The sequence below is a fragment of the Chelon labrosus genome, assembly GCF_963514085.1.
Source record: "Chelon labrosus genome assembly, chromosome: 20".
NCBI lineage: Eukaryota > Metazoa > Chordata > Actinopteri > Mugiliformes > Mugilidae > Chelon > Chelon labrosus.
Genome location: NC_140353.1, coordinates 22,505,291 through 22,533,267, shown reverse-complemented (window position 1 = coordinate 22,533,267; position 27,977 = coordinate 22,505,291). Strand labels below are relative to the sequence as shown.

General features: G+C 42.0%; 2 protein-coding genes across 3 annotated transcripts in view; one reads left to right on the top strand and one right to left on the bottom strand.

Annotated features, from left to right (window-relative positions):
- Nucleotides 1–18,822: 18,822 nt before the first annotated feature.
- Nucleotides 18,823–21,378, top strand: LOC311505563 (interferon-inducible GTPase 5-like). Its single transcript, XM_084569197.1, has 2 exons — nt 18,823–19,451; nt 19,806–21,378. Exons 1-2 carry the CDS (start codon nt 18,890–18,892, stop codon nt 20,441–20,443), a joined length of 1,200 nt encoding a protein of 399 aa, XP_084425323.1. The 5' UTR covers nt 18,823–18,889; the 3' UTR covers nt 20,444–21,378.
- A 1,406-nt stretch (nt 21,379–22,784) lies between these two features.
- The window catches only part of daam2 (dishevelled associated activator of morphogenesis 2), a 92,534-nt gene continuing 87,341 nt past the window's right edge, over nt 22,785–27,977 (bottom strand). For both annotated transcript variants that reach the window (XM_084569702.1, XM_084569703.1), the window contains exons 25-26: nt 26,690–26,860; nt 22,785–26,581 (exon numbers count right to left, since the gene is read on the bottom strand). In XM_084569702.1, the coding sequence (XP_084425828.1) occupies nt 26,369–26,581; nt 26,690–26,860 (384 nt within the window). In that variant the 3' untranslated portion in view covers nt 22,785–26,368. The remainder of the gene's footprint in view (nt 26,582–26,689; nt 26,861–27,977) is intronic.

The following is a 27,977-nucleotide window of genomic DNA, read 5'->3' as shown; positions in this document are numbered from 1 at the left end:
CGAATACATTCAGGAACACAATAGCGAGGTATCAAGTCATAAATCAACCAATTAATGACTTCTTAAGCTGTTTCTTTTTTGGTGGGTTTTGCTTCCACCAGTCGAGTAAAAGTATCAACACAAACAAGCAAATATCTACAGCCTGTTACTCTGTGATTCATCCCCATGTCAGTAAAGTCAATCACCACTTCCTGCCATGGTCTGTCTGGGACAAATAACGCCCCCATCCCCATCTTAAGAGTCGCTCGAGGATTAAACTTAGAGCAGCTGGAACATGTATCTACAAAATATTTACACACTTCTGATAGATAGGGATGCCACCATTTTTGTCCTATCATCTCAGTAAGTCTTCTTCCTGATTGATGTCCCCGTTTATGTCCTTCTTCACACAACATCATCAGCAAGGTAGAGGAGGCTACAATCCTCCCATCATGTGACCTCCGTGCCTGTTGTTTTACAATTAGTGGCACCTTTTTCAACCCACGCCTGTTTTTCATGAGGGGCTGCTTCATTCTGCATGCTCAACACTACACAAATTACTTTTTTGTTACTTAATGCTATCATACCTGTCCCTGTCTGGTGTCCTGAACAGTTCATGATGGCTGCTTTACGTGGGTTTGGAGAGAGCATCTTGTAGTGTTATCATCTGAGTCATGTGTTTTACAGGTTTACCTATGCTGGTAAGGAAATCTGTCCTCATCCATTGTTTTAGTTCTACGTGTATGGCTTTTGCAGCATGAGCGGAGTCAGTATAGATGTTAACCTCTTTCCCTTCGCTCAGTTCACAGGCTCAGGTTATAGCTATAATTTCTGCCAGTTGTGCGGAGGCTAGTGGTGGTATGATATCAGATTCCAAGGTTTAGCACAGGTGCTCTCTTATCGGTGAGGCCTTCCTGCTGACTACAGCGTAGGAGGCTATTATTCCTCCTCCAGGCATCGTATGACTGTGGCCATCCGTGAACAGACTGTCAGCGTTGTTTATGGCTTCAGTAACTATGTTGGGAAAAGTATTCATCTCCTTTCTGACCAAGGCTTCACACTCATGAGGTACTTCACTGGTTATAGTAGCGGTCATATTATTATCTGAGCTGACATAATGTTTAAGCTGTCCCTTTCAGCGCTTTAGCTATGGCTGTTTCTAATTTAGTGCTATAATAACATAACACTCTCCTCCCTTGAGTTCCGGGCTGCCACAGTACGGAGCTCACAAAACCATCTGTTTCTTTTACATCTCGTTCAAACATTTTCTCGTTCAAACAACACATCATGTGTCCTGTTCTTTTGTACCCTTTCTAACTCACACCTAATTGGGCCGTGGTATTTCAGTTTATAACATTTGCAGGATGGACTAAACTCCATTAAAGTAGTCCCTTTCACTATTTGCCAATCATTCGCTTCTTTAGCTTGTCTCACCATGGGCCCCAGGTTTTTTGCTTCTCCCCAATTCACTATCGTTAGGGTAATGTGGGGAGACATTTCAGGTCCAATTCTTCAGTTAGTTCAACAACAGCAGCCACCTCCTGTTCGCCAATATAAACATTATCACATTTTAGCTCAAGTTTTCCAATTAGGATATTTAGTGTTGTTTCCCATAGTTCTTCATAGTTTTCTAATTCCTCACTTTGCTCTGGACAACGCAGATAATTTAGAGTGACATAGAGTGCCGGATCCCACGGGTCCTGATACGAGCGCAGATGTAGATGTAGTAAAACATGCCATTGGTTTATCACGTCAAATAGATCAGTTTGTTCTGATTCACATATCTTTTCCCAACATAGCAAGGCATTACTTTGTACTGTAGGAACTGTTTGGAGCATTTGAGTATCTATGTCTGTATGTGTTCTGATAATCTTACCGTTAGGGAAAACAACATCAGTAGAGTGGTGAGAACAGACTACTGTAGCTCCCATTTCTGCAATCAAATCTCAAGCAAACAGATTTACTGGGCACTGCTGCTGTATTAAAACTCATGGGTGAATAGGAAAGTTTCACTGCCTAAATCTAACTCATATTTTAACGGGCAAGTGAAATAGTATTTTTGTTTTTCTCCGGAAAATCCCATCACTTCGGTATATTTAGGAGAGTTGGGGAGATCAGCATTTAAACGGATAAAGCCTACCTTCGATCACATCTAACACTGGCGCTGGAAATTCCTCAAGCTGAACTTTTCCTAAGATGGGGACACCAGGACCCCTAGTACTGTGGCATCTTATTCGAGTTAGGGGCCATGTGGGGTGGATTGCCACCCTGGCCTGGATTATGTGGGTATGGGTGTGGTGGTGGAACCGCCTGTCTTACACCTGGGGCTCCACGGGGTTCGTATCTATGTGGGCAATGTCGGGGCCATGTGTCCTGCCTCCCCACACTTCCAGCAATCGAAAGGCCCTGGACCTCCTCTGTGAGCCGGGCTCTGGCCAGAGTACATTCCTGGAGCCTGTCTGCCTCGTCTCCTCCACTGGAACCCTCTGCCTCTCCCCCTGTACTGGCCTCTTATAGGTTATTGCTGATACAATTGATATATGGGTATCGTTTCTCCCTGAAGTGGTTCTGTCTGCTGTGGTAGGGGAATCAGAATTGGACCACTAGATGTGGTGTTAGACACATCAGCCATTTGGGTTTTGGGCACTTTAGTTTCCTTCTTTTTCTCATTAACCTTCTCTCTTAGTTCTTTTAATTGTTCTTCCAACAGTTGTACGTTAAGGTTTTCAAGCTCCCTCTCTCTCCTCTCTTTACTCTCATCTTCTCTGTCTAAGTGATGAACCAGAGTAGCCATCCACATGTCTAGGGGCATACTTTCTCCAGCTACCAGTCTTTCCATTTCTTCTCTAACAGAGCCTGTTTGTCCCTTTATCATGGTTTGTTTAAACAATTTCTGTAACAGCTCAGTTAGAGGACAGGATCCAGTGTGTTCCTCCCACAGTTTTAGCAGGCGATTTGTGTATTCCTTTCCTGTTTAGTGTCATTCATTAAAATTGACTCAGTTTTTATTGGATATTGGTTTCTCAGAGCGGCCCAAATATCAGGGGCCCAACTTTCCAGAGGCTCGGCCATGGTGACCTGTGCGGTCCCAGCTGCAGTCTCCAGACGGGCTAATTCGTGTGGTTCCAAATGGGCCGCTAAACACGGGATTTTATCATTTTTTCTGGGTCTGAGGTTATGGTGACATGCAGTACTGGCTTTGCTATAAGCTGCTGAAGTATTTTTAACCATCTCAGGTGGATACAGGCCATCGCTTGGGGTTTCCATTTGTTTAATATCGCTCTCGGGATCAGGGCTTGAATCATCGGTGTGGGTAATTAAGTCACGAGCTTTCCGACCAGTACTGGTGTATTTAGGGTGTGTTACTCTAAAGCTGACCTGTAACTCTCCCTCTTCCATTTCTAGTTCTGTCATCGTCTGCTCTCTCCTTGCCCCTCCTATTTCATCTGCTCTGACCCCCAGCTGTGTTCCTCTTGCCTCGTTCCTTCCTACCTCATCATTCAGTGACACCATCTTTCCCTTGCTGGCTTTGACAGTTAACTGGGCCATTCCCTCCTTTAGTTCACTCAACATGGTTTTTATTTCTTTTAAATCCTGCTCAGCAGCCTCCTCCGGCGTGGGTTTTAGTTCATATGTAAACATACCTTTGGTTATATTTACTTGTGGCATCTGTACAAACGAATTATTTGGGCTGTATTGGTTGTTAGGGTTTTCCTGTCCTGCTCCTTCCATCATAGCTCTAGCTTCTGCATATAATTTTTCAGGTGTCGGTGCACTAGCTTGCGCTCTCGGTGTTGTGTATGGAGGTGGACTCACCGGTAGTTGTGATGGTAGTCTCACTTACATCGGGCTTGTTCTTTTCTTTTTCTTCTCTGGACCGCTTGCACTGGAGCGCTGGTGTGGCTAGGAAAGTAGTTGCTAAAATGCAGACGTGTACGTTTCATATGCTCTTCTATTTTTTCTTTTGCTTTTTCTTTCCTTCCCGCTTTTTTAATTTCAGTTGTCAATTGGTTTACTTTATTTTGGAGGGTCTTCGTATAATATTTCCACTGCGCGGCTGTCGGTGGGGGGCCCCCAAGGTCACCGAACAACCCGTCAGCTCTCATATCGCTACACCATTTTTCAAAATCTTTTAATTCTCCTTTGACCTTTTTTCCTGGGAAGGATCGTTTTATTTTTTCTCTCGCTTTCATTAAACATGCTCCTAATGACCCTGATTCTAATGGTTCTAATGGTTCTGACTCACACATCCTGTGTTCTCTTTCACACGATCTGGTCAGCTGAGAAATGCGACACGCTATGTCCAAAGTACTCAGCCCCAAAGACTAATCACGTAAGGATTCAGTCCTGACACCAGAACTTCTTCAGACCCTTTGAGCAGCCTACTTCAACAGACAGTGAACTTGTGTTAGCACCGTTAGGTTTCCGTCCACCCGCTGCTTCAGCGTACTCTCTGGATCTCACACACAACAGTAAATACACAATACTTATTTTCCCCGTGACTTTTTTATCTTTTCCTGGTACCGTAAAACTTATTTATTTCTATCCCTACTAGTCACTTTTCTTATGAGTCTAAACATTTGACTAAGCTATTTCTTTTTTACTATCCCCAAACGAGGGAATTCTAACCCGAACTGCTAGACTGGGGGGGCTGATCAGACCCCTCCGGCCTTTTCTTTACTACTCCTGAGGGGTGCTTTTACACTGAGACACTCAGGCAGATTCAAGCCTAAATATCTAAATGAAGGACCTTTAAACCCAACCTCTTTAACTCTTTATTTCTGAGGGGCGCTTTAACATCCAGAAAATATCTGGATGAGGGACCTTTAAACCCAACCTCTTTAACTCTTTATTTCTGCGGGGTGCTTTAACATCCAGAAAATATCTGGATGAGGGACCTTTAAACCCAACCTCTTTAACTCTTTTTATCTCTAATCCGTACAAATTATCTGTGTTTATAGCTCTTTTTAAAACAACACTACTGTTGGATCATACTCTCACAGCCAAAGAATGTCTCGAAAGACATGCAGAAATTGGTTTAACCCTTATATTGTGTTAGGGTCAATTTTGACCCGTTTACCATTTAAAATGTGTAAAAAGTACAGTTTCCTTGTTTTGATTGGAACGAGACTTCATGATATCCTCAGGAACATCTATCTTAACACAACAAAATAGTTTTTCACCATTTTAGTAAATTCTAAAAGCCTCTAAAAAAAAAAGTGACATCTGTGGTGTTACGGGTCAAAAATGACCCGCCAAGAATATTGGTAGTTTCATGCATCCATGCATCATTTAAAAAGTTTTGGGTTGCTGTGTGGATCAAATTTGGCTCAATTTACACTCTTCCCACCACCACACACCACCCTACCAGTCCCCCCACCACCCTTCCACAACCCCACCATATGCCTCCATCTCATCCCATCCCCTCCCCATTCCACTACACCTCTCTCCCCTTGGGGCACCTCATCCCATGGCAACACAACCTTTCTAACATGTGATTTAAGCATCTTTGGGGACAAACATGCTCAAAGTGAGGTCTTCAAATACAAAAACATTTCATCCCCCACTCCCAAATTGATGAAGACAGAAACCAAAGTGACGTTGAAGAAGATGTGTCTGGGAATGAGGATGACGTTAAGTATGATGATGAAGAAGGGCCTACCAGATATGCTGTGTCACATGTTCAAGACATCAACACCACATTTGAGCTGTTTATACCACCATATGTTGAGAACATCTTTCTTGAGATGACAAACATTGAAGGTAGAAGGGTGTTGTGCAACAGCTGGATTGGAAACGACAAACTGGTCCCAGCTGGTCCAAGTGTAAATGACAAACTTGCCATACATGTACAAACCAGGGCCTATATTTGCATTTACAATTTTGAGCAAAATAAAGCTTGGTTTTGTGAAACAGACTTTTTTTTTTACCTCTATCCTAACATAAATATGTACGGTTCAGTTTTGACCCGTAACACAACAGATGTCACTATGGTTAATAATATTAAGTAAAGAAACTCCACATGTAAGTTATTTTTGGTGGTATGTTCTAATATTAATCTACGATAGTCAGATGGAATAATTGTCCATTGTCTTCATTATAACAAAGATAAAAAGTGAATTTCAATATTTTTTCAAATGAAAACGAGTGGTGTATTCTAAGATAAAACCTCTATTTGGCTCAAAAATAACATTTAATACAATGATTACATGGATATGAATGCAAAACAAGTTAGATATGAGGTGAAAAACAAAACTGGTTGAAAGACAGTGTTCTTGGATGATTTTGGGCTGGATTAAGCCACGGGTCAATTTTGACCCGCTAACACCAAAGACGTGGGCAGCTTTCTAACACAATATGAGGGTTAAAAAGGTTTTCTGCTTACCTATTATTTAGTTGCGGCCGCTGGCTGTAAGAGACGTTCCTCCAGTGTAACTATTCCTTTCCAGGTATCCCAGACGAGCCCCCAATTTGTCGAAGGAAGAATATTTTCCTCTCCTTCAGCCCAAGTTCTTTATACCTATTGGAAAGGTTAGTTCGACTATGAATAGATCACCCGACAACTTCTCTCCAATCAACAATTTATTTGACACGCAGAGAATAGGTACAGAGTCAGCGCTGAGACTTCAACTTAACCACCTTAAGGGTAGGAGAAGAGAAGCCCCCAACTAAGTGTACTCACAGGTTTTATTCTATCTGGGCTCCACCCGAGGACAATAGGAGGAGCGTGGCCTTTCGTGTATCAGTGTTCTTCTATGTGTGGCCGAGACCGGCCCTAACTGGTATCTTCAAGGTGAAATATGAGTGTGGTGCATCTTATCTAGTGAGCAAGCTGCAGCAAAGCAGTAAATAATCCCGTATCTGAACAGGACAAAAAGAAGAACACTTCTTTCTGTCCTGTTCTGTTTCTTTCCATAACTCTTTTATATCCAACAATCCAGTGTACTTGACAGACTGCTATATCAATAGCTCTTCAAAATGTTGTTACACTTGTTGGAGAAGACCGTGTACAATCCCTTTTTGACCTCGTTCCTCTTCTCTGCGCGTTCGTTTAATGGACGACACTGCACGCTTCTATTTCTCAGTTTGAGTAATTTATTAAAAGCAACACAAAGAAATAAGCTTACAGAGCTCTGGGTCCAATCTTCCTGTCCCTGACAAACAACAAAGTCATGTCAGTTCATGAAGTCTGACTACCTATATTTTCCCTGACCCAGTTCTAATATACTACTACAGAAAGTTGTGTAGGATGCAGGCGAACTTGGGTGTGTCGTCTTCTGGTTGGCTCATAATCTGACTCTGTCTCTCCTCTTCACCTGCCACACACGCCCATAACATGTGACTCCATCCTCGCTCCGTCTCCTCGAGTGAGTGCCTGCACACAACAACCTTAACAAAGAACACACTATTCTCCCTGATATGGATGTCTGGTTAATCTAGCGTTGGGTCATCTCGACCTGCTGCATCCCCTTCCTTTATCTGTTCCTGACATTCTTATATTCCTGCACGGCCTGGAATATTCTGTGGTTAGTAATATACATTAAGCAGAACACACTCTTAACTACTATACATTTTGTAACAGGAATCATCACACTATGTTATTAAACTATGATTAATTTCAAAGGTACTTTCAACACTTATATCTACAATTCCCCCTTTTGGCCTCTAATCACTAGAGGCCAATCACAGCCAATAATATCACACAAATCAAACTCGTAGGTCATGTCTTTGGTCATATCATGTCAAATTTCTACCTGACTTCCGTATCGCATCAGACACGTATCAGTCGATGCAGACGCCACTTCTCTCCGGACTCTGCGCGTCCTTGTGGTGTTCCCTTTTTCCAGTGTTAAATTTCGTACTGGTGGCTGACCGGTTAGACTCCCTGGTTCCGTGCTTTCCATTCCCCACATAATACCTGGAAAGAAATTAAAGCACACATGCACAATACGCCCCCTGGGAAGCATCCCCATAGGCGGCTGTTAAACATGTTAACAAGCGATCTTTCTAATATCCAGCCTTTCTTCACCTTGTATCTCAATAAAACCTTTACTGAGAGTAATCCTTTATGGATATTTCAACTCCGCAAATTGCTTCAGAACAGTTTCCCAATTCCCATATATAGGTGTCTCATCATATATAAGTAGCTGGTTCAGTTTAATTTTTACCCAATAATGTGCACCATAATAGTTACCATCCCAACTCTTCCACCTGGCTCTAACTGTGTCCACGTAATGGAGTATTTCAAACGGGCCAATTCTAATTACACTGTGAACACTAAATTGTCTTACCACCCCTAGTGGTGGATGAGGCTGTGAGGGTGGAACTTTGTCTTGATAATTATCTTTATCTGACCCAGCTAACAGATGAGTGGGGTGCACTTGGTAGCCAATTATGTTCTCGATGTAACAACTGGTGATGTTTTGTTCAGTCTCCTGAAGTCAGCTCAGGCAAATGTATCATGTATCTTGTTTCAGCCCTCGTCTTATATGCTCCAGGGTCCTGGTTGGCTCAGGAGCTGCCGCACCCTGCGTCCAGTGATACCACATCTCTCCTTTTGATGACCTTAAGACAGACCCACTGTGCTGTCGTTGGCGGATCTTGACAACCCTCTGCAAGACCTCCTGTTAATTGTTTGGAAAAGGCTGAGACAAGAGAGCTTACTTGATCGCAGTAAGGCTTATAGGCCATGTTTGTTTTCAGTCCTCCTTTAGTTCCAGTGGCGCCCCTGGTTCTGGGAACTGATGACCAGTGTTAAGTTCAAATGGGGTGAATCCTGTAACGGAGTTCACCAAGCTCCTAATAGCCATCAAAGCAATAGGCAAGGCATTCAGCCAATTCATTTTGTATCAGCACAGACTTTTGCTATTTTTCCTTTCAGCTGCTGATTCATTCTTTCCACCTTTCCCTGAAACTGAGGATGATACACTGTTCCAAACTTATGTCTCAGTCCCAAGGCCTTCTCTACTTCCTCCAGATCTTTGTTCTTAAAATGAGTACCATTATCAGACCTGATAGTCCGGGGGAAACCATGTGTGGGGATGTACTGATTTATTAAAAATTAAATCACAGACTTCGCATATTTACATCAATCTTTGGTAACAGATCATACGCAGTTGTCTGGGCCTGCAGTACCACAAACTGTCCTGCATAGCCTGCCGCCTGCTTTGCAGCCACATCCGCTTCCTCATTTCCCTTAGCCTCCAGTGATGTCCCTGTCTGATGCCCTTTACAGTTCACAACAGCTATCTTTTGTGGCTTCAGAAAAACTTCCGCCAGTCTCTTCATCTAATCTCCATGTTTAATGGGTGTTCCTGTTGCTGTTAAAAATCCTGCTCTCAACCAGGCTGCTACTTCATAATGGATCGCATTGCAAACATACGCGGAATCAGTGTAAACCGTCACTGGCTTTCCTTCCCCCCTTTCCACCGCCGCGATAACCGCCTGTAGCTCCGCCTTCTGAGCTAAAACCTGACCTGCCAGCTGTTCTTGTTGCACCACCTGAAACTAGGGGTGGGCGATATGAACAAAATATAATATCTTGATATTTTTGGCGATTTTAACGATAACGATAATTAGACGATATCCATTAAAAATGTGTTTTTTAAAAGTCTGAGTTACTTAATCACTGATAATAATAATGGGCACAATGTTGAATGAAAACAGTTCTTATTTATTTTCTTTAACATGTAAGTATTCAAGTAAAAACAATTCAGACAAAATACAAAATACCAATTGAAGTAGTGTAAGAACATTGACCTCTGAGTAAACATGACTTTTATGAGACCTTATAGCCATACCTGCCAACTTTTCAAAAAACCTTGGAGTGAGATTTTGTCGTGGGTGACCAAAATTATGCCGTGCACGCAGTCACACAAATTGGTGGCTCAGATATAAGATAATTGGAATTAATTTGATGTTGTACCCATGTTGTACCCTGCATTCTGGTGGTTTGTGGGGAGGTCCAAAGCTGTTGATAGGGGCAGCCCACTGAAGATGGACAATATTGGTTACATTCTGTGAAGCAGACATAGCTGAAGGTCCACCCCCAGGAGATTTTGGATTATGTAGATGTGGTTTCCAGCATTCTAGTGGATTTTTGGGTGGCCTGCTAAAGATGTGCAATACCTGAACTTATTAGTGATGCAGTGCTACGCAATGCAAACTATTGACCCTCATAGCAAAGCTATGGGAGTCAATAGTTTGCAGTGCGAAGCACTGCAAACTATTGTTCTTCACTACGTTTTTTCTTCTTATTATTAAACTTTTTCCACACCCGATTTTTCGAAACTTTTCAACTCAAATACCGTTCGTCGCACACAGACACAAAATACATCAAAACGTGCGTCTCGATCGGACTCGGTATGCTTCTATACGTAGTCGCGAAAAAAACGCGATAAATTTCCCATTGAAATGAATGGAGAAGCCCGAAAAAAGCGGCAACATTCCAAAATGTCCAGCTTGGCTTTGTCGAGCGATTACTCGGCCATGCTTTGTAGTAGAAACTTGCTTGGAAGTTTGTACGAGGCACGGGAAGTGTAGCTTTCTCTTCCTGAAAACGGCGTTTCGATACCTTTTACGGTTTGGTCAGGGTCGCAGTTTACGTTTGGTGAAATTTGGGGAAAAAAATTAAAAATCCCTCCCTCTGAGCCTCACTCTAACTTCAGAGTTTCGGTGATATTCTGAAAAAAAAAGGTTCAATCTCATGTGGTGGCCACAGTTTTTGAGGTACAGAGATAAAAAATACATAAAAACGTAGGGATTTTTGTTGGCTTTAAGATGGTGTTGGTTTGATTTGTGTGGGACGTACGGTTTGGACTGGAGGCTCCTCTGAGCGAGGAGTGCGGCGCCAGCTTTTCGAATTTTTCCCCATGTGTGTGTATGTGGAAATCGAGAGGGATTTCTCGACGATTTTCGTGTCGCATACTTTCTTTCCAAAACGACTACGGCCACAATTTTGGCAGTACGCGCGTGGCGACAACACTAAATTGTAGAAAACCCTTGGCTGACGCTCACGATGTGTTTGTTTTCTCGATAGCACTTGTAGTTTTTGAGATACAAGCATTTGTTCGGAGGGCAAATCCTAGTTTGCACTTTCCCTCTGACTCAGGCAGAGGTGAGAGGGAGACTTCAGCAGCAGTTGACCCTGGTAGCCATGACAACCAGACCCCAACCAGCTTACACACGCAGCAGAAGGGGACCAGAGGCGGGAAAAGAGCTCTCAGTGGAAAACAGTATCTGCCAAAACATTAAAACCCCCCAAACCATTACTGCAGTACTGTAGGGGGCCAGAACCTGACATTATGACCTTTTCCTTTATTTTAAACACAAATTATATCTGGCTGCTTTGCTGAAACTCCTGACACAACATCCCTGACCCGTTTCCTTCATCTTATTAGGTCAGTGAATAGCTCAACTGGTAACAGACGCTAACTACTAGCCGCCCAGTGATTTAGCCGACGACTAGCCTTCCAGCATAGCTCATGTATGTTAGCAAGCTAGCGGAGCTAACGGAGCTAGCTAGCCGCTAGCTAACCGCCGCGGACTCACGAGTTAGCCTCGAGCTAACCGCGAGCTAGCCTCGAGCTAACCGCGAGCTAACCGGGATTTAACCGCTAGCTAACCGGGATTTAACCGCGGACCCGCGGGAGTTAAACACGAATTAGCCGCGGCAGTTAGCCGTGAGCTAACGCGGAGGCTAGTGGGGTTAGCCGCCGGCTAATTCGCCGCCTTGCTAGCGGGTGCTTATCACAGTAATAATGTTGAAGTTTTACAATTTAAAGGGAAGATATTTTTAAATTAAACTGTGTCAAACTGAAAAATATATTATTCCACCACATAAAGTAGGAAACATTTATGGCTTGCGACAACATTAATGACAGTATATATATATATATATATATAATTGGAGTAATTTAATATAATATGATGTTTTTAATTAAATAAATAATGAGCTGTTGAACACTCATAAGAGTTATATTAAGTATGTTACATAACATTATTTGACATGTCTATTTGTCTGCCTATAGTTTTCCTCCAGCTGATCCAGACAGACTGCAGTGACGTCCAACATGAGACAAAGAGCTGGACTCGCAGGACAATTTGAAGGTCTTCACTTCATCGCTGATTCCTTGTTACAGCCTGGATGTGTTAAGTTTAATATTATTGTTTTTCTAACTGTAAGACTGTGCCGTAAACTGTTAAACTATTGCTCAGGTAGGAGTAATGAGTTTTATTGTTAAAATTATTATGATTAACGATCAATTGTTACGATTTGCTCGTTCTTTGTCTGGGGATCCTAGTGAGATCCCTCCCACTCTCTTCCTTATTTGATGCTGGCTTTCAGGTGGAGCTGGGAGGGGTCTGCTGCCTGTACCTGCCCTTCAGTTTGTAGAAGGCGAAGCATAAAGGACGACCCTTCTCAGTGTCTCTCTCTCTCAGCCAGGCCTACTGCATCCTCCTCATCCTGTTTGGTTTGTTGTACCCTGCATGACATCAAACTCACACCCATCCAGTCAGAAGGAACCAGGCCTTAAATGACTATTTGAGTTGTGCTTTTTGTTATAGCTGCTGCTCATGGTAGTAAAGACATGCTACTTAGTAAAGACATTCGCGACGTAAGTCGCGAATACGTTCATACCTGTCTTGACCTGACCATTACTTTTTGTAGTCAAACATGAAATTATTTGCAACGTAAGTCGCAAATATTTTCACCAGGATTATATTATGACTATATGAACAGGTGATCATTAAAGCATCATAGCATCTTAGTATAATTGCATTGTAGCATCTTAGCATCGTAGCAACATAGTATCTTAGCTTTGTAGCATCTTAGTATCATAGCATCTTAGTATCTTAGCATCATAAAATTGTAGTAGCATCTTGGCATAGTAGCATCATCGTAGCATCGTAGCATCGTACTATCACAGCAATATAGCATGGTATCGCAGACTGCTGCGGCCACTGCATCACTCTCGCGATTTCCCGCAGGGGAATTGTCTAGTTAGTGATGCAGTGCTACGCAATGCAAACTATTGACCCTCATAGCAAAGCTATGGGAGTCAATAGTTTGCAGTGCGAAGCACTGCAAACTATTGTTCTTCACTACGTTTTTTCTTTTTATTAAACTTTTTCCTACGCGATTTTCGAAACCTTTCAACTCAAATACCGTTCGTCGCACACAGACACAAAATACATCAAAACGTGCGTCTCGATCGGACTCGGTGTGCTTCTATACAGTTCTTTCAAACAAGATTTTTTCGCGACGTAGTCGCGAAAAAACCGCGATCAATTTCCCATTGAAATGAATGGAGAAGCCCGAAAAAAGCGGCAACATTCCAAAATTTACAGCTTGGCTTTGTCCAGCGATTACTCGTCCATGCTTTGTAGTAGAAACTTGCTTGGAAGTTTGTACGAGGCACGGGAAGTGTAGCTTTCTCTTCCTGAAAACGGCGTTTCGATACCTTTTACGGTTTGGTCAGGGTCGCAGTTTACGTTTGGTGAAATCTGGGGAAAAAAATTAAAAATCCCTCCCTCTTATGCTCACTCTAACTTCAGAGTTTCGGTGATATTCTGAAAAAAAAAGGTTCAATCTCATGTGGTGGCCACAGTTTTTGAGGTACAGAGATAAAAAATACATAAAAACGTAGGGATTTTTGTTGGCTTTAAGATGGTGTTGGTTTGATTTGTGTGGGACGTACGGTTTGGACTGGAGGCACCTCTGAGTGAGGAGTGCGGCGACAGCTTTTCGAATTTTTCCCCATGTGTGTGTATGTGGAAATCGAGAGGGATTTCTCGACGATTTTCGTGTCGCATACTTTCTTTCCAAAACGACTACGGCCACAATTTTGGCAGTACGCGCGTGGCAACAACACTAAATTGTAGAAAACCCTTGGCTGACGCTCACGATGTGTTTGTTTTCTCGATAGCACTTGTAGTTTTTGAGATACAAGCATTTGTTCGGAGGGCAAATCCTTGTCTGCACTTTCCCTCTGACTCAGGCAGAGGTGAGAGGGAGAAGGAGAAGGAGCAGCAGTTGACCCTGGTAGCCATGACAACCAGACCCCAACCAGCTTACACACGCAGCAGAAGGGGACCAGAGGCGGGAAAAGAGCTCTCAGTGGAAAACAGTATCTGCCAAAACATTAAAACCCCCCAAACCATTACTGCAGTACTGTAGGGGGCCGGAACCTGACATTATGACCTTTTCCTTTATTTTAAACACAAATTATATCTGGCTGCTTTGCTGAAACTCCTGACACAACATCCCTGACCCGTTTCCTTCATCTTATTAGGTCAGTGAATAGCTCAACTGCTAACAGACGCTAACTACTAGCCGCCCAGTGATTTAGCCGACGACTAGCCTTCCAGCATAGCTCATGTATGTTAGCAAGCTAGCGGAGCTAACGGAGCTAGCTAGCCGCTAGCTAACCGCCGCGGACTCAACAGCGGAGTTAGCCTCGAGCTAACCGCGAGCTAGCCTCGAGCTAACCGCGAGCTAACCGGGATTTAACCGCTAGCTAACCGGGATTTAACCGCGGACCCGCGGGAGTTAAACACGAATTAGCTGCGGCAGTTAGCCGTGAGCTAACGCGGAGGCTAGTGGGGTTAGCCGCCGGCTAATTCGCCGCCTTGCTAGCGGGTGCTTATCACAGTAATAATGTTGAAGTTTTACAATTTAAAGGGAAGATATTTTTAAATTAAACTGTGTCAAACTGAAAAATATATTATTCCACCACATAAAGTAGGAAACATTTATGGCTTGCAACAACATTAATGACAGTATATATATATAATTGGGGTAATTTAATATAATATGATGTTTTTAATTAAATAAATAATGAGCTGTTGAACACTCATAAGAGTTATATTAAGTATGTTACATAACATTATTTGACATGTCTATTTGTCTGCCTATAGTTTTCCTCCAGCTGATCCAGACAGACTGCAGTGACGTCCAACATGAGACAAAGAGCTGGACTCGCAGGACAATTTGAAGGTCTTCACTTCATCGCTGATTCCTTGTTACAGCCTGGATGTGTTAAGTTTAATATTATTGTTTATCTAACTGTAAGACTGTGCCGTAAACTGTTAAACTATTGCTCAGGTAGGAGTAATGAGTTTTATTGTTAAAATTATTATGATTAACGATCAATTGTTACGATTTGCTCGTTCTTTGTCTGGGGATCCTAGTGAGATCCCTCCCACTCTCTTCCTTATTTGATGCTGGCTTTCAGGTGGAGCTGGGAGGGGTCTGCTGCCTGTACCTGCCCTTCAGTTTGTAGAAGGGCGTAAAGGACGACCCTTCTCAGTGTCTCTCTCTCTCAGCCAGGCCTACTGCATCCTCCTCATCCTGTTTGGTTTGTTGTACCCTGCATGACATCAAACTCACACCCATCCAGTCAGAAGGAACCAGGCCTTAAATGACTATTTGAGTTGTGCTTTTTGTTATAGCTGCTGCTCATGGTAGTAAAGACATGCTACTTAGTAAAGACATTCGCGACGTAAGTCGCGAATACTTTCATACCTGTCTTGACCTGACCATTACTTTTTGTAGTCAAACATGAAATTATTTGCAACGTAAGTCGCAAATATTTTCACCAGGATTATATTATGACTATATGAACAGGTGATCATTAAAGCATCGTAGCAACATAGTATCTTAGCTTTGTAGCATCTTAGTATCATAGCATCTTAGTATCTTAGCATCATAGCATTGTAGCATCTTGGCATAGTAGCATCATCATAGCATCGTAGCATCGTACTATCACAGCAATATAGCATGGTATCGCAGACTGCTGCGGCCACTGCATCACTCTCGCGATTTCCCGCAGGGGAATTGTCTAGTTTATCTTTTATAGCTACTCTTTTTGGCTCTTGTTATTCTTCTTCTTATTATTTTTTTTATGCTCTTCTTATTTTTTCTTATGCTCTTGTTATTTTTTTTTTATGCTCTTGTTATTTTTTTATTCTGCATTTTCGGTAAGCTGTTGTAAACTGCAATTTTCCCATTGCGGGACTAATAAAGGTTTTTCTTATTCTTATTCTTATTCTTATTCTTATAAATTGCAACATGAATAACATCTTGGACAGAGCTGTTCGTGCTCAGACTGTGGTCCTTAACCCCAACATGGAAACCATCTTGGAGAAGCTTTCGGCTTTGCAAAGGCGAATGAATGGATTTGAAGACCAGAATGGACAAACAGAGTAAGTCGTGTCTATTGAAATGCGACTACTCGCCCTAACCCAAAGAATAATAATCTAATCTGCATTCCGGCCCTCAGCAGCACCTGCTGGAACAACCCCCTCAGGAGATCGCTGCAGTGAGACGCTCTGTCCTATTCCTCCCTCCCTTCCTTCATGGACACCTGTTGATGGTTGACTCCGTCTGGGACCCGATTATTATCGCGATGACATCCTGCGAACTGAGGCACTGATTGGGAGGCTAGACGAAGCGACTCTCCAGGCTTATGTACACACACGCACCCACGGACACTTACACACATGCACATATGCAATACACCTCCCTACCCCCCAATCCCACCTCCACACCCCTTCCCCCCCTCCCCCGGTGCAAGTTGTTTTGAGTTCTTATGTTGTGAAGCGTGCTCATATGTGCTTATGTTGCTGAGGTTTTTTTTCCCGGTCCCACGCTGTACTCCCCCAGAGGAGTGTAGTCTGGGAGCTGCTTTTTTTCTCTCCTCCCCTCTCCCCCCCCCCCACTATTATCTAGCACTCATGTCTGTATATGTACGGAGTGCTGTAATTTCGCTGTACTTGTTATAGTGACAATAAAGATTCATTCATAATACGGTTGTTATGATGCCACTGCTACGGAAACCATTAACATCATATGGATACACAATAAAACAGGACGTTGCACCGTAGACAGGTAGGCCTATCTCACATAATGAAATAAATGGTAAATGGCCTTGCTTTTATATAGCTCTTTTCTACCTATTGGTACTCAAAGCACTTTTACAGTCACAGACACATCTACCCATTCGCTCACACAAGCACTCACACATTCACACACCAGTGCCACGCACTGGGAGCAACTGGGGGTTCAGTGTCTTGCTCAAGGACACTTTGGCATGTGGCACATTCCGGGGATCGAACCGCTAACCCTCTGGTTCGTGGACAACCCGCTCTACCTACTGAGCCACAGTCGTAATGTCATTACTAAAATAAGAAACTCAGACCAATTCAAAAAGTCTCCTCTCACTCACTGCAGTTCCATTTGCACTGCAGCGCCACATCAGACACTGCTTTTGATGTCTGTTATGTATTTTAAACCCTGTTTTACTTGTATGGTGACCTTGGGTGCTTTGAAAGGCACCTATAAATTAAATGTATTATTATTATATATTATTACATAAGTCAAATCCAGCATAAACAAACAATGTCGATCTAATAAAATGACAAAAAAAAAAAAAGATGTAAATATAATTCATCTTACTCACCTGAACTTAAGAAACTGTTTAGAGTTCTCCTCAGAGCCTGTCAGCCAAGGGTAGCGCTCATAATTGTGCTGTGTGTCCCTCCCCTCCCCTCCCCTCCTTCTTCTTGTGAGTATCTCTGGCCTGGAGTTGTGCGTTTCCTGTGGAGCTCTATTCTACATCTGTTGTCGTGGTCTCATCAGTCTGCTCAGTCTTCATGGAATCCTGCAGTTATCCACTCCTACCTGAATGAACAATTCTCCAACCTGCCTATGATTCCTCTTATATTTTCGAACTGTCATGTGAAATCATCAGTTTGTATCATAAGATTCCACATGTACGCTTTAGTCAGATATGTGTATCTATGACAGATGTATGTTTATCTTGCTGTTCTGTTCTCTCTTTCTTCTGTCTGTACCCGGCTGGCCTTAGGCAGATGGGTCCCTCCATATGAGCTGGGTTCTGCTCAAGGTTTCTTCCTGTTAAAAGGGAGTTTTTCCTTGCCACCGTTGCCTTCAGGCTTGCTCTGGGGGTTTCAGGCCGGGTTTTGTAAAGCATCTTGAGACGATTTGTATTGTTATTGACGCTATATAAATAGAATTGAATTGAATTGAATTGAATAATTGCTGACCTGAAAGTTTTCCCTTCACAGCTCAAACTGAGACTTGATTACTACCACCACTGTTAAGCTGGGCTTGAAACTGTTGTCCTGCCTATCAAACTTGTCCTCTGATTTTGTTGTGGCTTTGGGTCTACCAGACCTCTTCCTATAAGAGTTCCTCCAGTTTCTGAGGGCCTTTTCATGGTGAAGAAAACTGTTCTCACTGACACCTTGATTTTCTTCTGTAGGAAAGACCTACATTTGTAATTCTTATGATGGTAATCGCTGCGATGGACTGGCTGGGGTGTACCCCTGCCTCTCGCCCGATGATAGCTGGGATAGGCTCCAGCAGACCCCCGCGACCCATAACAGGAATAAGCAGGTATATAAGATGAATGAATGAATGATGGTAATCGTAATGCTCACGAGGGTATGGTACCTCAGTGTGTTCCAACATTACTTTTATATAGACACAGGGGGTTGGAAGTATTCAAGAAAAGTTGGGACACATGTCGCAACTGGTAGCACCAACTTCTGCTTGTAATTGTTAAACCATTTCTTGTTCCCTGAAAGAGGCCTTTTTGTATAATTCTGATATGTACATTGTTTTTCAGTTTTGTCCCACACTTTACGATATTATGTTGACTATAGTGAGTATAAGTTGAAGAATATAATTAACATTTTAGTTTATTTTTTCAAACCTTTTTAGGCTTTTGTTCCTCGCTTTTTTTTTTCTTTCTTTTTTTGGATAGTTAGAGCAACAATGTGGTTTGTCATTTTCTGCAAGACTGAAAATTCTTACTATTTCCCAAAGACGACAATAATTATTATTAATTTTGTTTTATCTTTCTTATTTCAGTTATGAAGAATAATGATGGATCTTGGGCTAGAATGTGATGAATCAATTACAAAAGAAATTAAAGAAGCACTAGAGAACAATGACCAAGCCTTGGCTGCTGCCAAGATCCAGGAGTATCTGGATAAACAGAACAATGTTCCACTGAACATTGCCATCACAGGAGAGACTGGTTCTGGTAAATCCACCTTCATTAATGCCTTCAGAGGTATAGACAACAGAGATGAGGGAGCTGCTCCTACTGGTTGTGTAGAAACCACCATAGAAGTTAAACCATACCCTCATCCAAACTATCTCAATGTTACATTCTGGGATCTTCCTGGAGTTGGGACCACCAAGTTTCCAGCTGACGAGTACCTGGAGCATGTTGAATTTGAGAAGTTTGACTTCTTCATCATCTCAGACACTCGCTTCAGAGAAAATGATGTGAAACTGGCTCAGGAGATTCAGAAGATGGGGAAAAGGTTCTACTTTGTTCGCTCAAAGATTGACGACAACCTACGTGCTGAAAAGAGAAGTCAGAGAGACTTCAGTGAAGAGAGGACTCTCACACAAATCAGGGAAAACTGCATTCAAGGTAAGCACCACATATAATCCTTTAAAATCCTTTTAAACATCAGTGGGAACAACTATGCGTGATTTACACTATTAATAAAAGATTTGTTTTAGAAAGGGAACGTATTTGACTCACATACATTCTATTTTTTTATATGTGTACATCATTCCATATGCAAAATAAATAATAAGCCGTGATACAAGAATCATTTGTTCATCAGTAAAGTGAGGTGATTTTGTATCAAGGTGCCTCTGCTCTGCTACTTCCTGTTAAATGTGGATATGAAAACTACTGAAATGTGAGCCGTGCTGAGAAAATATGCAGATCATAATAAAGTCTAACTCTGAATCATACTGCATCTCTTTTATAACATAGGTCTTATAACTCAAGGCATTGAGGCTCCACAGGTCTTCCTGGTGTCCAGCTTTGAGCTTCATCTGTATGACTTCCCTCTCCTACATCCGACCTTAGAGAGAGAACTTCCTGAACACAAGAGGAATGTTCTGCTGTTGGCCATGCCAAATATCAACCTGGAGATCATCAAGAAAAAGAAAGAAGCTTTCCAAACCAAGATAAAACACATCTCCAGTCTGTCTGCAGTTGTGGCAGCTGTACCAGTTCCTTGTCTGTCTATCACTTGTGATTTAACCTTGCTAGTTGATGCTGTCACAAAATTTCTGTTTGGGTTTGGTCTTGATATCCAGTCACTCCAGAGACTTGCTGAGAGCACAGGTGTGCCATTTAAAGATCTGATGGATGTCATAATGTCACCACTGGCTGCAGTAAAAGTAACAAATGATCTCATCCTGAAGGTGTTGACCAGTTTTACAACCACAGTTGTTTTAATGGCAGCAGAAGAAGTGTCCAAACTTGTTCCAATTTTAGGAATCCCTGCATCAATGGGCATCTCTTTTTTCACAACCTACAAGATTCTGAATCAAATCCTTGACATGCTTGCTGAAGATGCTCAGAATGTATTTAAAAAGGCTCTGGGTTTAAACACCTCAGTGTGATGTTGTTCATTTAAAACTGCAGGTTTCACATTAGTTCTTAGTAAATAAATATGGTATCTTAGTCATAACCTACTCCAGCTCCTGAAGTGATACGATGCTTTCTCAATGTGTGAATGCAGCAGATAATACAATGGTTATTGTTGAAATATCTCTATGTTGTTATGTTGTCTTTTAAGAGATTTAATGTACTCTGATCAAACCAGTTGTTTTGTGAAAAATATAATGATAATGTAATCATATGAATAATTGGTTAGGTGTTCATTGTATCTTTCTGGTTAATTATTTCTGAGTTATTAATGTATGTAATGCCATATGTAGAGGTGTAAAGAAACTATTTCAGTTGTTACTAACGCTGATGTGTGTGATTGTGTCTTTGTTGACGCCTGGAGATATTTGTGGTGAGTGTTGACTGCCCCCTAGTGGAGACTATGAACTACAATAAAAATAATACACACATTGATTGTATGTTTCACATTATCAATTTTACTTCTGTTAAAGAAAATGTTACTGTTACAATTTACTTTAATACGAGTAGTATTTTATCAAACACTCGTGATAATCAGATTGGGATTAATGCTACTGCCACTGCACCATGCAATTGATTTTTTAACAAATTGAGGGTTTTCACCTCCACATCTTTAAAGGGTTCGATTATAAAATGATATCCCTGTTGTTATGTGTAGGTGACTCACTGCACATCCACTGTTTTTTGAGCTAATGTCGAAACTGCTGCATTTTTGTTTTTGATGGTACAGCTAAATCACTGTGACGGTCCCCTGGTGTCGTAGAAATATTACAGGAAGTATAAATGCACAGAGTGGCATGGTGTTGGCATGACATGGCATGACCTTCTTAATGTTAAGCAAGACTGCTAACCACTGCACACCATATTTCACATTTCATGCATCTGGCATAGTTTAACGAAGGGAACGAAGTAAGTCTGTGTCTTCTAAATATAAAAAAAATATTTTCTGGTGTTGCTAATTTATTGTTTAGGTTTATTATTTGATGATTAGATTACCCATGTGAAATTATCATGTATCAAATTCAGATAAATGATTCAGTATAATATGTATTTTCTTACAGTAAAGTGATTTACTAAGTGATGGAAACAATAAACTGTTGATTGGAACAAAAGAAATAATGAAGAGAAGCTGTGCCCAAGGAGTCAACAAGATCTAGGAGAGTGATGTTCATCTGAACATTGGAATCACAGGAGAGTGTGTCTCTGGTAAATCCAACATCATTAATGTCTTTAGAGGTACAGTATATAGACAACAGAGATGAGGGAGCTGCTCCTACTGGTTTTATAGAAACCAACATAGTCTCATCCAACTATCCCAATGTTACATTTTAAGATCTTTCTGGAGTTGGCACCTCCAAGTTTCCAAATGACAAGTACCTGAAAGAGTTAGCCCTGCAATAGACTTGCTACCTGTCCAGCGTGTACCCCACGTCTTGCTCAGTGACAGCTGGGATTGGCTCCAGCCCCCCGTGGCCCTTCAATAGGTTACAGAAGATGAATGAAGTACCTGAAACATGTTGGATTTGAGAAGATCTCAGACTCTCAGAATGAAGACATGCATTAAATGGACTCTGACCTTTGATCCACTGAATATGTAGAAATCGTACCATCTTGCTGTATAAGCTCACGCCATTGATTTCCTTCTCTGTCAGTCGCCTCAACAAGCTGAAGAAATAAACGATCACTTGTAAGGGACAAAAGTTTATTGTAACCCTACAAAAGACACAGGGTGAGAGAAAATACAAAACGAAAATAAAATTATAGAAATGAAAAAAGAAAAAAAACGATTCTCATTCTTATACAGAACTATCCATCATACATGGACCACAGTTTTATTATTCATATTTTTTAATATAACATTTCGTTGTAATGCTGTGTGTACATACAAAATATAGCAAACTAAATAAGGCAAATAAATAGAGGTACAATTTACAGGAAAATGGAACATTCCTCAATGTGTTAATCCGTTTTTTAAATCTTATCTCAAACATCAAGAACGGTGTACAAAATGCTTCTTCTTCTTCTTTTTTTTTTTTTCCATCTGTACATCTTTCAGCGGAGGATACTTTTTTTTTTCCAACCATAAAAATACTGACTCCTCACAACTATACAACCTCGAAGAATGGGTGCAACTTTCTTTTTTTTTCTTTTTCAGGCAGTACAAATTGTGGTGTGTGTTCCATTTTGCAAGCAATTTTCTGTTAAACGAGAAAGTCAACACATCACACTTTGTGCACCCTTCGTTGGGCATGCAGGTCAACAGCATGTGTATGTAATGACAGAAATGTGGCGGTGACAGAAAGCCCCCCCCCCCCCCCCCCCCAAAAAAAAAATATCTTCTTAAATCCCATCTCTGCCATTCAACCTACTGACTGTTGATGTGCTTCCAGCGGCCCAGCCGGAGTCCCCAACCTCACTTGCCCTTCTTCTTTCTTGCCTCTACACACGCACACGTTTTTTTTTTTTTTTGTTTGTTTGTTTTTGCACCGCTTTCGTTGCACCCCTCATTTCTGGAGGGACCTAAGCCCTCAAATTGGTGCTGCAAATGGAAATGTCCCATCGTAAAAGTGCATTGAACAAGCTACTAATTTCTTTCGTCTGATTTCCATCTTTACACTCCAAAATCAGCCAGTCAATGGCCAAATAGACATCCAAACATGTAACAACACAGACATGTATTAATACTGACAATGTCGCAATACCCCTCAGTAAATAGCCTGCACTACAATATGGGTTAAAGCTCTGAATTAAGAGTTTAAAGGGTCTGCTGAAGTCTGCTGAAGTCTGGACCCTGATTAACTTGAAAGACAAAGGAGCAGAGGTTAGAAAATAGAGTAGCTCAGATATACATGAAATGCTGGTTTAGGAATAGGCAATCATATGTCATTTCCTCCTTTGTCATTTTCAAAATTTGGTTCTAGTGTCCAAGGGTGGGGCCATGGGAGCTCAACGATGTTCCGCAAACTGTCCCACCTCACGTTTTCAATCTCACACCAGCTTTTCTCTGTTTCAGGAACTATGGAAGGATTAAATCCTGATAGACTGAGGTGTCATTCTGAAAGGACTGTCGATGAATTAAAGCTATGGGGGAAAAGGAGTGGGTTTAACGGTGCACAGATTACATATATGGATGGAGAGACTAAACCTCTCTGATGACGTGCCAGCCACATCAGCCATTAGTACACATAGTGGAGTCCAGTTTAAGATATCGGTGAGTTTGCAGAGCTAGAATCAAGGGCCAGATCGCGTTAACACTGCTTTCAACTAGTAGTTAACTCAAAGTGACGTGCATCATCTCAAGCCACAAGATGGCGCCAGCTAGTCTGATCCCAACTGCCATTTTACTAGCAAGTACTGTAAATACTGATGTTTTGGAAAGTCACAAACTCTAAAACACTGTAATAGGAATGGTAACTGTGAAAAAAGGATCAGAGGCACTTAAAGGTGAACATTTACAAATGTGGAAGAAAAGCTAGAAGGTCAAGGAGTATGGACAAACTGGAATATTCATCGATAGGGCCACAATAATAGCTACAGCAGCAGGTGTTAAGAGATTTGTTTGTTCAGGGACACTGAATGAATGAACGAAGGAGTGAATGAAGTAGTTTTGTAATATTGCTGTATATATAATAAGTGCCATCAGAGTGTTTCTTATTGAGGGGCTGTGATTTGTGTGTGTTTCATTTAATTGTCACTGTAAGGTCATTTTATTCCTGTCCCTTACAAACTGAATCAGGGGCTGTAGGGTGATTTCTTTGACCTGTTTTGCCGAAATCAATCACACTAAATGCAACAAGCATATATGCTAAAACACAAAGCTCTGGGGACAAAACGCCTTAGGAAGATCCTCCTTTTCTGACCGTGGACAGATCTGCTAACAAAAGAATGTTATAGTTCGATCCTTCTGCAACCCTGGAAACCTCACATATGGCCTTTAGTGTACCACATACTGTATGTGATTGGAAGGACTAATTATCTTAAATCTAACTGGATGGTTCTGTTTACAGTGAGATGGTGACAGTGTATGTGAGTGACTGTTTTCACGGTGAAGCCTTCACTTCAGACTCTGAACCCCTCTGTAGGGTAACACCCTGTAAATAGCTACTGCACTTTTAGAAACGGATCTAAACGTTTACCGAGGTGATCCCCGCACATTACATCACAGCCTCTGGCGCACCCTACTGCTATGGTTCTGGAAATGCATTTATGAATGAAAAATCTTTTAACAAAATGAGGTTGGCTTCAGTGTCTGGGTCCCGACTCTCGCTTGGCAACCGGTTGCTCGTGTTGAAGAGGGCAACTCCTTTGAATGAGTGCCATTAAGAAACCTCAACCCGTTCAATCGCGGGACATGTCTACGCCCTTTAAGTGCCTTGTTGTACCCAAAAGGACAGAAATATAAAAAACGTGGGATGTAGTATGATGAGCCTGATTCCTGGTAACACTGTGATGAAACAGACTGACAGCAGAGCAGGGATAGCGTTGTAAACTTACTGCAGATTGTGCCTTGAACTTTAAATTCCTCTATGGCCTTCCTTCATTATCTTTGTTATAGATAAAGTTCATCTGGGAACAGAGAACCTCGTGGTTGGCTTGTAGACTTTTGAGTGTAAAGTTTGTCAGAATAGCTACAGTGCAAACAAGCCATACAGGTGTGAAAAGGACAAGCAGTTATCTCTTTTACATAAAGCGCAAAATGTATAGAAATTCACTTCAACAGCAATGTGAACTTGCAACAACAACAAATAATGCATTGTGTGTACAAAATCCCAAAATGCCAAAACATAAAAAACCTCTACATCTTTGCAATTAGCTTGTCTGCATCTAAATATAAATATATATCAACGCCTAATTGCAGTATGTTTTGTATTAATACATTTACACGTGTTTTCTCTTTGCTTTGGCACTGCTTAATGCCAGAACAATGTGGACACCATCTCAGAGTGTAGGTGAGGCTTGACCCATGTGGCACAGTCATCTTTTTGTCGGGTGGATCAAGCCGAGAAGTTGTTCTTGTCTTGAGAAGAGCCGTTGGTTTCATGTAAAACCGCCAAGAGGGCTGTATGTACGTCTTCCTTGGGATTGAAGCGAGCCGTAGGAGAACCTTGGTATGAATCTTCTCTTTTGTAGCGACAGCCGCCCACCGTTTGTTCTTCCTCTCTCTTTCAGAATCCCAGAATGCTTTCAGAAAGCATTAGTTTAGGAGCATCTGTCCATTCTGTGGCTGAGAAATCTCTTCTTTTGGGAACACCTGAAGAGACCATGACTGTGGAGGCTATGGCTTAGTTCCTCCAATTTATTTTTTTGTGTTTATTTAATTTTTTTTTTTATAATCTGCCTGGAGATTTTTCTTAGTCTGTTTCCATATCCGTTCTCTCGGCCTCACATCTATGTACAGTGTGACTGGCTGATCCCAGTGTCCTCTGTGTTTTAGAACCAGGTAGGGAAGTGATATGGGCTTCCCCAGCACCAAGGAGCTAACAGTGGAACAGTAAAAGGTTGGAGAGGGAATGACAGCCATAGTGAAACAGTGGGGTGAGGACCTTGAGCACAGTGTTAAAAGGACATGGTCAAATGACATGGGATAATGTGTCACAGTGGTCTGTCCGTCCATCTATCCGTCCTTCATCCAGCTCAGGAGATCATTCAACATCCAGGAGAAACAGGTTGAAAATAGCTTTACAAGACCAATTAGAGGAGAGGGCTTCTTCAAGACGGCATAGCTGTCCATACATGTAAGGACATGTCCAGTCCAGCCGTTATTTACATCCTCCCCAGTGTCAGCGGTCACTGTTCCAGGACTCGGACTAAAGGTGTAAAGAGATCTACGCCATGGCAGAATTTAGGTGTCAAGGGTGTTTTGTTTTTTTGTTTGTTTCTTTTAACTTCCTTCTCCCAGCCTAGTAGTTGACCTTGGTGACGGCTCTTTCGCGACCGCCACCCTCCACCAGCTGGTTGACAGAGCGCTTGCGGTTACGCTTGAACTTGTTCAGGTCCTTATCGAAGACCTCCCCAGAGCGCAATGCGGAGACCAGGTCATCAAACTCCCCGCCAACCTCATCTGAGGCGCCGCTCTTCTTGGACCTCCGCTCCCGCTCCCTCTGCTCCTTGAGCTGGAGAAGGAGAGAAGAAAGGGGTTTTCATGAAGACACATTTAGAATGTCAATTTGGCACAAACCCACATAGCCACCCCAAGATTATCCCCTAATTGCGTGTCTCACCATGGCCTCCATCCGTGCCCTCCTCTCCTCCTCGTCCTTGCGTCGCTGCATATTCTCCAGGTCTTGTCGTGCTTCACCGAATGACTGTAAGAAGGTGTCGAAGATCCCGAAAAACTCGTCAGGCTGCATCCTACCTTCTTCCTCCCCAAAGTACTTCAGGGACTTGGCAAACTGCAAAGAACACATGCAATTTTTAGATTCTGATATCAAGGGACCAACAAGTGAGCGTGCACATAGCTTTTGCTCAATAAAGATAGACATACTGTAGTGCAGACATAAACTGAAACTGAAGTTAATAATCTAATTTCTAATGTAATAAAAGAAACATGCGTGTAATTCCTCTGCTGGTATCAGTTGGTATGCTGTGTTCTGTGAACTGCAGGAACACACACTCCGACACACACAGGGGAGGAGAAAGACTGCATGAGCTGACCAGCGTATGTCCACACTGTACTGTTCAAGCTGTTCAGTGCTCTGTGCCAGGACGGTGCCTCCAGCCAAACCTACTTTACACTCCTACACACTCAGCTTTGTAATGCGGTATAGAGAAAGCATGCACAGATTTTGGCCCGGCCACTATCCCTAAATATAACATCATAAAATATCAACTCCACTTCAGTATCAGCTTCACTCAGATCCTTTACTCAAGTAAAAAGCGTAAACATACAATTAAAGGGCCATCTTTTTAAAGTGTTTACAAGTAAAAGTATACATGTGCTGACATGCTGTGAACCAAGTGTGATCCAGCACATTTCATTAGCCCATAGGAGTCACATCTCTGGATGATGGACGCAACATTGTCTTTTTAACCCTGTTTTGGTGTCTAATTTGTCCACCAGCTAGTTATTAATGTTGTTGGTTTGGGGCTGGTCACAGTGTGAAGTGACTGTACCAAAGATTTATTTCTGAACACAGGTCCCTACTTCGGAAAGGACCAGGATAACGAAATGTTGAGCCAAAACAATTAGCTCTACTAAAGAAGATAAAAGCTCTGTTGGGTTGAGGGGTCCCTGCAAACTCGGGTAATCATTTTTTTGTATGTTCATCAATGGGATAAACAACATTCACTGTAAAACTATTAAAGCAGCTGTAAGTATCACGTGGTAAAAATACATACTTACAAGCAAAGCATCCACACGATCAAGCGCACATAACATTTTAACGTAACCATCAAAAGTAAAAACTCTCATCAATGCGAACGTTTAGAGTATTTTGGGTTATTATTAGTGTCATACTGAGGTCATTGGGTATTTCAGGTCTTTCTGCATCATACACCCTCTCTCAGGTC

Coding starts and splice junctions, on each gene's coding strand:
- LOC311505563 (XM_084569197.1), top strand. CDS start 18,890: ATGATGGATCTTGGGCTAGAATGTGATGAATCAATTACAAAAGAAATT. Junction 19,452..19,805: donor CAGGGAAAACTGCATTCAAG/GTAAGCACCACA, acceptor TTTATAACATAG/GTCTTATAACTCAAGGCATT.